General features: G+C 32.8%; 1 protein-coding gene across 1 annotated transcript; it reads right to left on the minus strand.

Moving 5' to 3' along the window:
- Window positions 1-25: 25 nt before the first annotated feature.
- LOC133325610 (tubulin polyglutamylase TTLL5-like) lies at window positions 26-2,278 on the minus strand (the record flags this gene model as incomplete). The annotated part of the gene is given in 2 exon segments (XM_061534335.1): window positions 26-502; window positions 505-2,278. Coding segments are annotated over 2 exon segments (2,146 nt in total), but the record flags the coding sequence as incomplete, so codon positions are not given.
- Window positions 2,279-15,550: the final 13,272 nt, after the last annotated feature.

Raw genomic sequence — 15,550 nt, forward strand, 5'->3', positions numbered from 1 at the left:
AATAAGTGCTGAAGCTTTGACGGGCCTGCAGCTGAGTAAGCTCCGAACCATTCTGTATCAATTTCAGCACTTGTTTTCGCAAACGTTACCCTCCTTTCACACTTGGGTTCAATGCGTTTCGTATCGAAATATATGGGCGTTGCTGTTTCCAAAGCACGTTCGTATTGACCCATACGTTCCTCAAAGGAATTGCCCTCCTTAATATCACCATTCTGCTTTCCAGCGTATAATTGCTGATACAAAAGTTGATTGTAATTGTGTTGCGACAGGGTTGATTGAAAGGTTTGACCTTGTAATACGGGTGTTGACATTGGTATACCCGTTGTGGAATCGAGGAAATTACCATACCTTGACATGCTATCTTCCGTAGGGAATATGCGTACAAATCCTCCCCGACGAGCATTCTGGAAACGAGCATTGCGAATTATACGCTGTTCTTCCAGAGTCAAATTTTTACAAGCCGATGCACTGACAGAAGAACGCTTAGCACCTCCCACGCCGCTGGAATTCCTACACAGGTTAAGAGATCGGTTATGAGACATGATTTGACCTTGGCATCCAGCGGACTATCTACACCCATAGACGGTGATAAATTCACCTCCAAAAGCCACGGTTTCAACGTATCATCGATGAGTATATCAAAACCATACAGCTCAAAGCAATTGTTCCCGTTCGGCACAAACATGCGACATGCCGATATAATGGATTGGGCACATGAGAATATCGATTTGATGATTAAATCTTCTATATTGGCCATTAACATATGAGTATCACAACCTTGAGATTTCAAATGCCTCAATAGCGCCGACAAAGTCCATTTGTGGCCCACGTCCTCCTCATGGGCATCACTGGACTTGATGTAGTCGGTGTGGTATTTATTAATACTGTAATTGCACAGATGCATACAAGGGTTCCATAGATTGTCAGCGTCCAAGTCATACTTGACAGTGGCCAACCTAACCAGACCTTCTTCGTATAGATATATTATGAGTGGGTCAAAGGATGTGACCAACACATATACACGCAAATCGCATTTATGACCATCAATACATAATGGATCAGCTACATATTTGGATACTAAAACCTGTTCATCCTGGGGTATTTGGTCGGGCGAGTTGACAATGAATATGCCACGACCACGGCTGGAGGCGGCCGGTTTTACTATCCACGGACCGCGACACTTGTTGTGAGCCGTCACCAGATCCTTATACTCCAAAGGCAATAAGAATGATTGTGGCACTATATCAAAGTGTTTCATGCCTCGCAGATGTTGCATACGTTCGATGTTCTTGTAGAGACGATCTTTGCGTGTCAGCTCGTACGAACGTGGGAAATGATTGACCCTTTGATATGGGGATAGATTTCTTAACATATCAGGTTTCATGTGTATTCCAGTCCATAGAATGCTAAATGAGTCGTCGTCCTCAGCTTCGGTAAGGCCATGTCTAGCGAATATTTTACGCAGTAACTTTGTTTCGGTTTGAAGAAATTTATAGGTCATCTTGAGGTTTGTGGCAGGCATATCCAGGGCGGCAGGAGTGTGATCGACCTCACCATCGTTATCGTGCTCATGTTCCTGTTCGTTATCATTGTCAAGTTCGGTTTCCGTCGTTTGGGGGACATTCTTTCGCGGTCTGTCATCAAAAGACCTCTTACCCGACACCTCCTTTTCATTGTCTTCCGAATCATTGCCATCACTGGATATGGAATTATCACTAGATGACATAGAATCCCATAATTTTTTGTCTAAGTGCTTTGGTATTGAGACAACACATCGTTTCTGTTTGCTAATTGGGGAGCTACGATTGCTTGATCCGATTCTTCGTTGTTGTAATTCGTTAGAATTGTTACGTTCGACCTTGCCACTGCTGGAGCTAAGGCTAGATGTGGATTTGCTTTTGGCGTTTTCTTTCCTCAATGTTGTTACATTCTTTTCCGGCGATGTTTCCCGTTCCTCTTCGTCCCCTTTAACACATACTCCGCTCGAACTAGAACGACTTACATGTTGTTGCTGTGGTCGGGAATTTAAAACCGTTGTTCGAAACACCAGAACGGCATCTTTCGAACCCAATCCGCCACTAGTAATCCATTCGTCGTCGGCTGGCTTTTCGAAACGTCGATTGCCTGCCGTAGTGGTTCCATTGTTGTTGGGACGGGCATCAGTTGTGGGCATAATGAATTTTCCAGCACTCTTGAGGCTGACAGCTCACTGGTACATTGCTCGGACGAACAACAACTTCGGACGTATTGCGTAATTTCTACACCACTTCGGTTAACTCTTTACTGACCGAACTGACTTCCGTTTAATAATTTCAGTTAATGATTCATCCAATGATTCCAGCAAGTCGATGACAACATATATTCTTCCTCTGTCGCCTAGTCGCCTTGACATGTTCTGTAATAGCCTTAGGGGTGTGGGTATGAAATCGTCGTCATTGCCCTTGTCGCCTCGTTCGTTTGCTGCTGCTGCCTCTTCTACTTCTGAAATTAATTTGATCACAGAAATGGAATTTTGATTGTAGTTCGCAGTAAAAAAAATAATTTTTGATAAAAATTAATAACGCGAATTCGTGATGGCCAAACGGTTTAATAATATTTTCGAAGGAAAAAAACTATCACATAAAATTTTCGTTATATTTCCTTGTGGCAAAACACAACGCGGCGCACCACAGCAAGCTCAAAGGGAATATAAAACAGAAAAATTAAAAAAATCACAAACAATTTTGAGGGTTGCTCGCTCGTCGTCAGTTGTGGTGTTGTTTCCGAAGCTAATAAAATATTCCTACTGACTGCCGCCTGTCGCCTGAGTACAATGGCTAGAAGAAATCCATGTCCTTAAAATAGCAGGTTCACATTTCTCGCGTGCGCACAACTCTTCATACATTCTCTTGGTGTGTCTATGTTTAGCTCTTATACTCGAACCAACCAACCAAGTGCAGTACAACTTCCGAAGTTTGAGTGGAAATTCTGTTATCATTCAGTCCGTTAGTTGGTTCACCATGCGTCGTCAGTTGCATTGTTTACATTATAGTTAGCTAATGGTGGTGGGTTATGATGTCTAAGGGATGGGGGGAGTCTACAGACAAGAGAGTGTGGTGCGGCGGATATAGATGTCAATGTTATTTTCCAATAACACAAACAAATAGTAGCTGCTATATGATTTTTCTTCTTCTGTTTCATTTTGAGCAGAGCATTTAGTGAACGTGTAAACAAATCGATTAAGGTTGGGTTGCTGTGACTGTTTGTCTGTCTGTCGTTCCCTCGGTCGATTTGTCTGTGTGATGATGCGAGCGTGTGTGCTTAGCTTTTTGGGATTTTTGCTTCTTAGTCACGTCCAATTGGAGAAAATCTATCAGATGCTGTTAATAGTTGTATGCTTATCGGCAATAACGCAGACCTCTCTAATGGCAATGACTAGGCGCTTCACAACAAAAGTGACCAGAATCTGCGAACCGCATATGCAAATTCGAAAGTATTTCAATTGATTTGTATTTTCAAAGGTATTTTTGTTGAATATTGAACTATGCACAGTGGTACAGAATTATTGTATATGTGTTTTTTTGTGGATACAATTATTTTAGTATCCTCCGAAACGAATATAGTATATGTGTTATAGTTTCGAATAAGCAGAAATCTTAGATAATGATGACATTAACATCTACCCTATAACATATTAACCGATTCTAAGCGAATTTTTATATTTAGAAGCAAAAACTTATTCCCGCTAACATGACACCGTTTTTTAACTTTGAAACTATTTTCTGCTCAAAATGGAAATTATAAAAAAAAAAAACCTTTGCCTTTTAGTTTATAGTCTGATGAGTAACACTTCCTATTATTTACATTAAATGACACAAAAACAATTCGCCGAGGAATAAAAACGGAACGTAAAGACAACAATTATTTTTAAAAAATAAAATAGAACTTGTACCGTATGTTCCGATGACTGTTAAGGCAATAACGCAGACCGGAATGCGTTCGTAAAAAGTATAGTCGAATAGCCAATTTGACTAGTGGTTTTTGGAACACCTTTCACGTATGAGACACAAAATATAAATAAAACCGAAACTCATACCTCTATAGCAGCTACCGAATGAAGAACTAAACAATCAACTGGATGTACAAACATTAAAAAAATGACAACAACAATAGTACAATAAATATAATATATTCATATATTGACATGAATTCGTATGTTTAGTTATTAAAAAGAAGAATTTTCGTTTTACTTATTTGTGGACACCCTTTTTTGTTTGTATGTTGCTTTTATTTGTTTAAAAAGTTTTATTGTTATGGGAAATACAGTGGCACACAAATATAAAATATGAAGGTGTGTGGTGTTTGTTGAGAGTACCGCATTTGATATTAGGATAGGTACACTAAGTTACATAATTAAACAAGTAAGTGTAAGCGTACCAACATCGAAGTCATTACCAAGGAATAAATAAAAATGGCAGTAAACCTATTTGAATTGAGCAAGGTGCAAATAAATTTCCCCGACATAACCATAGCATTTGATATGGATTGCGATGAATTTGTCAATTTTTCTAAATTTCCATGTCGAATTAGGATAAGATTTTCACAGAGACACATCTGTAGTCAGACTAGTATAAATTGAGTGACTAATCGAACAGCTAATAATAGGTTCGTTCGTTTACTCAATAATTTGTACGAATTTGTACAAATTATTACAAAATGTTGTTCGTTTACCCAAAAGTCCAGTAAAAGAGAGTGAATTGAGAGAGCAGATTTGACAGTTGTGTTACTGAGTATTTGCAAATTCTTACAAGGAAAATTTACTCAGTAAGAATTTTCTTGTACCATCAGCTGATATTTAATCAGCTGTTTTGAAAAAAACAAAAAATTGTTCTCAAGAAAATTGATTGTTTTGTGAATTTTATTTTGATTTTCTATCATTAAATACTAAAATGGATGAAGAAAACGCAAGTATTTAAAAATAAGGTAATACAAGAGTAATTGGCGAACGATTTTTTAGGTTCCAAATTCAAACAAAAAAGTGTGCACCCCTAACATGTCTGGAACACCATCGGTTATGTCCACCCCCATATCAATTGCAGATACAGGAATAACAGGTCACAACCCTTTTAAATGTTTGTGGGGAACAAACAACATAAATTGTCCGCTTGTTATCCATTTTTCTAATAAAAATGCTGTTTTTTAGTTTGCGCCAATTTGTTTGTTGTTTTAATCAGCTGTGTCGAAACAATCTTTTTATTGGATGTTGTTCGTTTACTTTTTGCAGTTTTCTCTCTTGAAAAGGAAAAATTTGTATTTACTCTCTGCAAATTCTTACTGAGTAAATATTACTGGGAAAGTAAACGAACGAACCTAATATTGATGGTTCAGATCTGTATACTGAAATTTCCTGTACATAGATTGGAGTTTGTTTAGGCTATCAATTCCGATTGGTTAACTTGTGTCGTATTAAAAGATTTGGTTGGAAGTTTCTTAAATCTTACGTGCCATGCTAAGTACATTTTTGCTTATAACTTTGGTTTGGATTGGCCGATGATTACCAAAATTTCAGAGAATTTAAATTAAGGACCGTAGTGTCTAAAAACGTAAAGAACTTTAAAACATGCTAAGTCGACTTAGAATACAATGGTTCGGAGGCGTCGATATAATAGATGCATACATATCGTTTACTTAACAATAGGTTCGTTCATTTACTCAATAACACTGTGATACAAAACAAAACAAAAAAATTTTTCAGGGGTTCTAATGTACCAATTCCGTTTAGTTGGAGTCCCTGGACTACGAATATACCTTTGGTTTTTCTGGGTCACTTCGAAAATTAGTTTTATAACGGTAAATGTATATAAAAACGTGGTTTCATAGATTTTCAACTTGAAATGCGTATAACTTATTTTCTTTCTAACGGATTTATATTATTCTTTTTTTCGTTGAAAGAGTAGAATTTTTTCATTGCATTACTTGGCTGAGTTACAGTGGTTGAAATGTGAAAAATACGCATAAAATGACAAAATTTATTTTTCTTCGGATTGTACGAAGAAATTATGACATCAAGCCGTATAAGTTTTATTACATTACGGGGAAGAAAATAAAATAAGCTTTCGAAAATGAGAAAAATAAAAAAATCGGTTAAAATGCATGACTTATACACATTTTTGTATTGATTCAATGCATATTCTCTAAAGGAACTATGGGTCTATCTCGCTTCCTCGTTTTCACATTATGTTTGTAACAGACAAAGGAAAATGAGTTAGACCCATATTTCATTTAGAGAATATGCATAGAATCAATACAAAAATGTGCATAAGTCGTCCATTTTTTAACCGATTTTTTCGATTTTTCTCATTTTCGAAAGCTTATTTAATTGTCTTCCCCGTAATATAATAAAACTTATACGGCTTGATGTCATAATTTCTTCGTACAGTCCGAAGAAAAATAAATTTTATCATTTTATGCGTATTTTTTCACATTTCAACCACTGTAACTCAGCCAAGTAATGCAAAGTAAGTAATGCAAAGTTTCATTAAATTAGGAACTAATGGAAGACAATTCGTAAGTAATGCAAGTAATTCAAAAGGACAATGTATTGATGCAGGAAGCTTAAATGTTCCTGGGGAACATACCAAATCAAATTGTCTTTTGTTGTTCATTTTATTTTTAATATTAAATGCAATACAAATAACTGTGTTTGTTTCTTTATTTTGGCGCAAATAAAAATGTTTCCTTGAATCAGCTGTTTATGTGCTGAATCTTACTAAATGTTGTCTGTTTACTTTTCTCAGTATTATCGCAAAAGAGAGTAAAAACGGCTTACTCTCTGAACTAGAACTTACTGAATAAATGTTACTAGAAAAGTAACCAGACACGCCTATTATTTGTATTGCATTTAATATAATATTTAATATTCCCCATGAACTGAGTAAATGTTACTGAAAAGATAACCAGACACACCTATTGATTTGTTTATTTTGATTTTATATCATTAAACATAAAATGGACAAAGAAAACGAAAGTACAAATAAAAATAAATAATATAAACGATTTTCTCGATATTCAAAACGATATTCAAATTTCTAATAAAAAATTACCTTTTGTTGTAATAAACTGTATCGACACAACTTTTTTACTCGATGTTGTTTGTTTACTTTTGCAATATTCTCTATTCTTTCTCTTTCTTTACCCTTCACCATAGTATGGAGGGTATATTAATTTTGTTTGTTTTTACTCTCAGTAAAATCTTACAGAGTAAATGTTACTGGAAAAGTAAACGAACATACCTAATATTGATATGGGAGGATCCTGAGAATATTTCATTTTTAAGAAACCACACAAAAATCCTTCTATAAATTAACTTTTTAAGTGAAATAACTCTATTCCACTGTACTTAATTAAATACAAAATGCTTTTTGAGACATTGTTAAGAAAGACATAAGTTCCGGCCGTGCGTGTCAAGTAGGCATGTAATCAGGTACATGTGTAGGTGGTTTTAGCTGAAGTTCAAATGTTATTTCCACTTAATAAGGAAAAAAACTTTGTTTATCCATCCGGCCGTTTACCTACTTCCGTAAGAAAAGAAAACTTGTTTTTTTGTAATACCTTCAATCCATTCCTTAATATTTACATATGAACATGTTCTTCAGACATGTCCATATGCCAATGGGCCTTCATAATAATGTAAATAGTATGTCAGTTTGTATGGAAATTATTCATATATTTTTCTTTTTATTATTAACAGCAAACAATTTTGTTTATTATTCTACTACTCACTCACATTATATCGTTATATCGATTAGCATTTTGTGTTGTTGCTAAGTTTAAGTTTGTCGTCTGTGGTAGAACTCAAAGGGGTCGGTCGTCTATCGGTCTGACTTTCTGTCTGTCTCATATGTGACGTGCTATGTATTATGACATTTGAAAGAAATTTGATATGAATAATGTCTATGGTTGGTTGAATTTTGTTTAATGGATATTGCTTATAAATTAATTTCAAATGCGACATAAAAAATAATGAATATGTAATCTACATGGCAAAGTAGTTAATAAACTGTTCCGACAATTTGCTTCCGAATGCGACCATAGATATGTGTGTATGTTGCTGTGTTCAAATGTAACTAAATATAAGAATATTTGTGGTCACCAAGGGTTTTAGCCAGTGTTCATGGCATTGCAATGTGACTTCATGTTAATTTCGTTTTTCCTAATAGGGATGCTAATTCGTAATTGATGATTTTTAAATAAATAACAGATTTGGGATCTCAGGAAATTATAAGGTTCGTTCGTTTACTCAATAATTTATAAAATTATTACAAAATGTTGTTCGTTTACCCAAAAGTCCAGTTAAAGAGATAACAAATTGGACAGTTGTGTCACGGATTATTTGCAAATTCTTACACGGAAAAATTTAGTCAGTAAGAATTTTCTTGTACCATCACCTGATATTTAATCAGCAGTTTTGTTATGTTTAGTGAACAAGAAACACAATTGTTCTCAAGTTAATATATTGTTTTGTGAATTTTATTTTGGCTTTATATCATTAAACATTAAAAGGATGTTTTAATCAGCTGTGTCGATAAAAATCTTTTACTGGGCGTTGTTCGTTTACTTTTTGCAATTTTCTCCCTTGAGAACGAAAACTTCGTATTTACTGTCTCCAAATTCTTATTGGGTAAATGTTACTGGGAAAGTAAACGAACCTATAGATTTCTAGAATTTGAAAACTAGGAATTATGAATTATTCGTTTCAAATAAAAATTTACAGTTGTGCTACTGCAAACATTTTCTAGTAGCATCAGCTGATATTAGGTGTGTTTGGATACTTTTCCAGTAACATTTACTCAGTAAGTTCTAGTTCAGAGAGTAAGCCGTTTTTACTTTCTTTTTCTATAATACTGAGAAAAGTAAACCGACAACAAGTCCGTCCATTTAGCTTCTCAGTAGCTGTGTCTGTTTACTCGAAATTTGCTATCAATTGTTACCAAATGTTGTCTGTTTACCCAAAAATCCAGTAAAAGAGAGTCAAGTGAGAGAGAGAGTTAAACAACAACAAACTTACTGGACTTTACTGAAAGAATTTTATGCAGAAAGATTTTGCAAACTCAGTCATTTTTGGATCAGCTGTTTTATGACTAAACACAAAAAATTTTCAAAAGATTTTTTTAATTTGCAAAGTTCAATTTGATATTAGGTTGCATAAAATTACAGAAAATGTATAAGTAATGCAAAGTTAAATTAAATTAGAAACTAATTCTTTATATTTTTAGGCAAGTTACAGAAAGAGGGCAATGTATTGATGCAGGAAGCTTAAATGTTCCCGGAGAACATAACAAATCAATTTTTCTTTTATTGTTCATTTTATTTTTAATATAAATGCAATACAAATAATTGTGTTCGTCCTTTGTTTTCTTGAATCAGCTGTTTATTTGCTGAATCTTACTAAGTGTTGTCTGTTTACTTTTCTCAGTATTATCGCAAAAGAGAGTAAAAACGGTTTTCTCTCTGAATTAGAACTTACTGAGTAAATCTTACTGGAAAAGTAACGTGACACACCTAGTAACATTTACTCAATAAAAATTTGCAGAGAGTAAATACGAATTTTTCGTTCTCGAGGGAGAAAATTGCAAAAAGTAAACGAAAAACATCCAATAAAAAAATTGTATCGTAACAGCTGAAAATAAAAAAGCAGAATTTTTATTGGAAAAATTGATAACAATAAGAAAATTGATTTTATTTATAAATACTTGCGTTTACTTCATCCATTTTAATATTTAATGATACAAAATCAAAATGAAATTCACATAACAAACAATTTGCTTGAGAAAAAATTTGTTGTTTGTTTACAAAACATAACAACACAGCTGATTTAATATCAGCTGATTGTAGAAGGAAATCATAAGGTGTGTCTGGTTACCCTAAAGTTTGTAACAATTGTTACAAATTGTTACTGGAAGTCGTCTGTTAACCCAAAAGTTCTGCAAAAGAGAGCGGTTGGAGAGAGAAATTTTGACAGTTCTTTCAGTGAGAGTTTGCAAATTCTTGCTGGAAAAATTTCTTCTTGCAATCTCTTGCAACTCTTCTTCTTCTCATACATCGACATTCAATCAGATGTTTTGTATTGTTTGTTTATTTATTTTTGTGCTTTCAATTTGAAAATAATTTTTTTTGGAATTAGCAAGACTAATTGTTTTTGGAGAAAAACTTTACAAAACGAGAAAAACGTAAGTATTAATATGTAATAGGAAAATAAAAGACTATTTCCAGCATTTTTAGAAAAATGACGGAAGAAGATCAGTGTGTCTGGGGAACACATCAAATCTATCTTTCTTTTATTGCTCATTTTTTTATTTTATTTCCTTTTTATTTCAAAAACTTATTAAACTGGTTGTGTTTTCTTTCTTTTAATTCTTTATAATGGCGGACAAATTGGTTTGTTTTGACAAATCAGCTGATTAGTTGCAAGCTTCTGCAGGGATGCCGTCTGTTTACTTTTCGCATTTTTCTTGCAAAAGAGAATAAAACTACCTTACTCTCTCAGAAAGAAGTTACTGGACAATTCCTGCAGGGAAAGTAACCAGACACACCTATAAATGACTAAATTTTCCTTGTAAAAATTTGAAAATACTCAGTAAAACAACTATCAAATCTGCTCTCTCAATTCACTCTCTTTTACTGGAAATACTGGTAACCGAACAACATTTTGTAATAATTTGTACAAATTATTGAGTAAACGAACGAACCTAATATTGTTCATGAAGTATTGATCTGCATCTCCTATATGTCTTTGAACCACTCTCTGCTACTATTTAATACCCAACGCCATTCTCCTTTTTTTCATAATGCATTAATATTTGAAATTCTGGAATATATAACTACTCACTTTTCTTTCGCATTCATATTGGCATCCCTATTCGCTTAGGAAATTTGATTTTCCAAAACACTCTGACCTACACAATGCTATTAATATCATTAAAAAGGTTAGCCATGCTCCAACTGATTGTTGGTTAAAATGTTAGGTGTGACCTAGGTCAAAGCTATGTACAATAACAAAACAAACGAAAAAAAACATTTCAAAATAATGTGATGTGTTAACGCAATGACCTAGAATGGCACAAAGCACACAAAAGGGAAATGCTCCAAAGTTTCACTGCAATATTTAATCTGATTAAAATACAAAACAAAAAAAGGAAACTATAATATAAAACTGTAAAGTCCTGTGTCCTTGTCTATTTAAATATTAAATGAATGAACGAAATTATAGTGGAAATTGTGGAAAAAAATGTATTTAACATATGAAAACGTTTTTGTGAATGTATACGATTTTTTTTATTTTCGCCACACATTGGGCGATGATGTCACAGTAATAATTCTTTGCTCTGCTGTATTCAATAAATACAAAAAAATGTGGTATTTTGCTTCAATGTCGTAATTTCATTTTAAATATGGACATCAAGCATTTATTTTAACGGTCAATGTACGCAGTGTCTCCTTTTATGTAGAAAAATATTACTTTATAATAAATATGGTAAATGTATGTGTCATCATCACCTTGGTCGGGAGGAAAATGTGAGTGCTAAAGAATAAAGTATGTCGTAAATACTGTGACACTTCGTAATTTTTTTATTTGGCAAAGTTAATATTTTCAATAAAATTTATTTTTATATTATTTTTTTTTATAAATTTACATTCTACCTTCAAGATGCTATTACTTTAAATTTTTTTCAACCTTTTATTCCACAAACGTCCTTGAATCCTGTATACTAATATTGAATAGAGCTAATACTGAATACTAACTTTAAGGATACAACATATTTTTTTTTTTTCAATTTACATGCTTGTTTCAGAAACTGCATGAATGTAAAATTTTATTTTTTCCCAATAACATATTTTGAGGGGGGTTCTCTCAAATATTGCTACAAGTATAACCGAATGACTTCCAGTAAAATCTAACACCTGATTTAATATCAATTGGTGGTACTAGACATTTTTTACTTTTGAATTGGTTTGACATTAGTTGTGTGTGTTTACCCGATATTCAAGGGACGTTTACTTCAAGGTACAGTAAAAGAGAGCGAAGAGACCTAGTTTGACAGTTCTACGCTGAGAACTTACTGAATGTTATTGGGTAAATTTCTTCCGTTAAAATTTATCTTCAATGTATTTTTGTCCGCCATTAATTTTAAATGTTGACCAACGTCAAGAAACATATATTTATTTTATGAATTTATGTCTAAAAAACCATTTCAAACATTTTAAATAAAATAACAAAATATTTTACAAAATCTTGCCTTTTTACTTTCCCCAGTAATATCCAGAAGAGAATAAAAACGGTTTACTCTCTGAAACAGAGCTTACTGAGTAAATGTTACTGAAAAAGTAATCAGACATAGCTAATGTTGACTTGTGAATTGACTTGACATTAGGTATGTTCGTTTACTGAATAATTTGCACAAATTTTCTCAGTAAGAATTTATAAATACTTAATACTGTCAAATCTGCTCTCTCAGTTCAATTTTTTCTTCTGGCCTTTTGTGTATACAATTTGTATACGTAGTAGAGTCTTGCGGTTCTGGAATGGAGCTATATGCTGTTATCAATAGATCATGGTATAGTTATAGGTATGTTCTTTTACTCAATAATTTGTACAAATTGTTACTGGATGTTGAGAAAAAACATTTTACCTTTGTGTCAAATTCATTTCAAATTTGCTAACCAATTTGAAGAATATAATGGTTTAATGTTAAGTGGTGAACTATTATATACCAGAATGAAAAACCAATAATTCCCACCATAGAACACGATATAGTTTTAGTAAAAATATTAGGTTATTTAAAGTTGGGGTCAAAACGGATAATGCTTTCTCAGGATATTAAAGAGTTATCTCTCAGTAAAATTTTGTCCATTTGTAGGAGAGGTATTAAGAGTGGTCCGATATTCTCCATCTTCGAACATGATTTATATTTGGTACATATATTACGATGTGCAAAGTTTGGATATACTCAACATCCGTGATATACTCAACATCTAGTGATAATTAAAGTTACGTACAACCAGTAGGTATTTTTCTCCTCAAGAATAGGCAATACATTTGGGACCATATCCACGTTATACTCTTTGAAGCCATCATCTGCTAATAACTTTTCCAATCAATTGTCAGTGTCAGAATATATTTATGTTATTTGAAATTATTTTCAAAAAAAAGTTTCGACTTTTGAAGGTCGTGAAAATTGTTGAATAGCATAATATCAAATGTTAACCTTCATTGCACACATGCACACACACACCGGAGTGGCAGACAAAGTAACGTACATATATATAATACAAAGTATGTTTAGTGATGGTGTAGTAAGTTGATATTGATTTGATTTTTCTTTTTTTTCAATGCAATATAATGTCTATATTTGGGAAAACAGGCCTTCATGAAACGAAAAAACAACGAACAACAAACAAATACCTACAACTACAATATGGAGTTGGTAGGCTTAATAGATTGTCTGCTTATGTATGGAGATACGTACGTATGTACTCCACTTGTAAACAATTTTAAATACATATATGTATGTATGTACGTTTGTACATACTACTTTTGTTATGAGCTAAGTATGTTTGAGGTACTTAACGCCTTACTTGTGATATAATCAAATTCAAAGCATTGGTGTTACCCACAAAAATTTATTTTGTTTTATCAGCAACAAAAACAAAAATGAAAGTTATAATTGACATTTTGAGTCATACCATGTGGAGACGTACGCTAGTGCACAAATTGGTAACAAAATATATAATATTTTTATTAGGGTGGTTCATCTTAATTTATATAAGATTCTAAGATAAATTTTGTACAATTTGAATTTTGAATGAACTGATCGAACTGGAATCCTCAAATTTGGAGTTAAGATCATTGTAGGATTGGGGTATGTAGGCCTATGTTCGGACTAATCTGGTACTAAATTTTGTATAATTTTAATTTTTGGTGAACCGATATAGCTGGAATCCTGAAATTTAGAGTTAGGATCATTTTAGGTTTAGGGTATGTAAGTTTTGGAAACACGTACTAATGTGTACTAATTTTGGTACAATTTAAAATTTTGTTGAAACGAAATTTGGAGTTAAGATCATTGTAGGATTGGGGTATGTAGGCCTATGTTCGGACTAATCTGGTACTAAATTTTGTATAATTTTAATTTTTGGTGAACCGATATAGCTGGAATCCTGAAATTTAGAGTTAGGATCATTTTAGTTTTAGGGTATGTAAGTTTTGGAAACTCGTACTAATGTGTACTAATTTTGGTACAATTTAAAATTTTGTTGAAACGATAGAGTTGTAATCTAAAAATTTGAAGGGAGGATCACTGTTGGAGTGTAGGATTGGGCAATGTAGGGAGTTTTGAAATTCGTAATAATGTGTGCTAAATTTGGTACAATTTGGATGGAATCCTGAAATAAGATTTCCATTGGTCGTAAAATTCGTACTTATGTGCACTAAATTTGGTCCAATTTGAATTTTGGGTGAACCGATACAGGTGGAGTCTTGAAATTTTGGATCAAGATTACTTTTGGATTGTAGGATTGGGGTATATAGGATGTTTTGAAAATTCGTACTAATGTGTTCTAATTGGTACTGAATTTGGTACAATTATATTTGGGAGAAGGTATCGGCCTGGAATCCTGAAATTGGATATTACAATTTCTATTTGATTTATATTAATGTGAACTAAATGGTAATAAATTATGTCAAATTAAGATTTCGGTAAACATATAGGGCATGAGTCATGAAATTCGGAATTGGTTTTGACAATAAGTACTACAAAAGTGCGAAAGGTAATAAATAGTACCAAAATTAGTATAGAGTTAGATTTCTGTGCGGTCAGAATTGGTGTGTAGTGTTGAGATATGGAAGTAGTTCTACAAATACGTACTATAAGAGAATAAATGAATTAAATGGTACTAAAATTTTAACATAAATATTGGCGTGTTGATAAGGTTTTCTGACCTAATCAATTAAATAATTCTCACATTCGTTAACGGAATTTCAATTTCTTTAATGTACAATATATTTCGGTCCATTTTTGTTAATTAATTATGCTTTTAAATAATATAAATTGTCTCTACACCTTTTTCACATGTTATTCAAAACATTTCAAATGTAATTCGAGAATTCCATTTGTTATTCATAACATACAATTTGCAATTCGAGAATTCCATTTGCAATTCATAACATTTCAGTTGTAATTCGAGAATTTCATTTGTAATTCATAGAACACCTTTCGAAATTCGCAGAATTCCATTTGAAATTCACAGAATTCCATTTGAAATTCGTAAAATTCCATTGGAAATTACTAAAATTCCATTTGAAATTCATAAAATTCCATCCAACTTTCAAATAAATTCAATTGAAATTCGTAATATTTGATTTGAAATTAATAACATTTCATTTTAAATTGGAAAAATGTTATGAGAAACACCCAAAATATGTGTAACACATTAAGGTGGGTAATAATGTATGTACATATTAATGTAATATACTTTATAATTTTATATACTTTATACTTTTTTGCATCATGAA

The sequence above is a fragment of the Musca vetustissima genome, unplaced genomic scaffold, assembly GCF_032173495.1.
Source record: "Musca vetustissima isolate MV318-11 ecotype Yass unplaced genomic scaffold, APGP_CSIRO_Mvet_v1 utg40156, whole genome shotgun sequence".
Taxonomy (NCBI): domain Eukaryota; kingdom Metazoa; phylum Arthropoda; class Insecta; order Diptera; family Muscidae; genus Musca; species Musca vetustissima.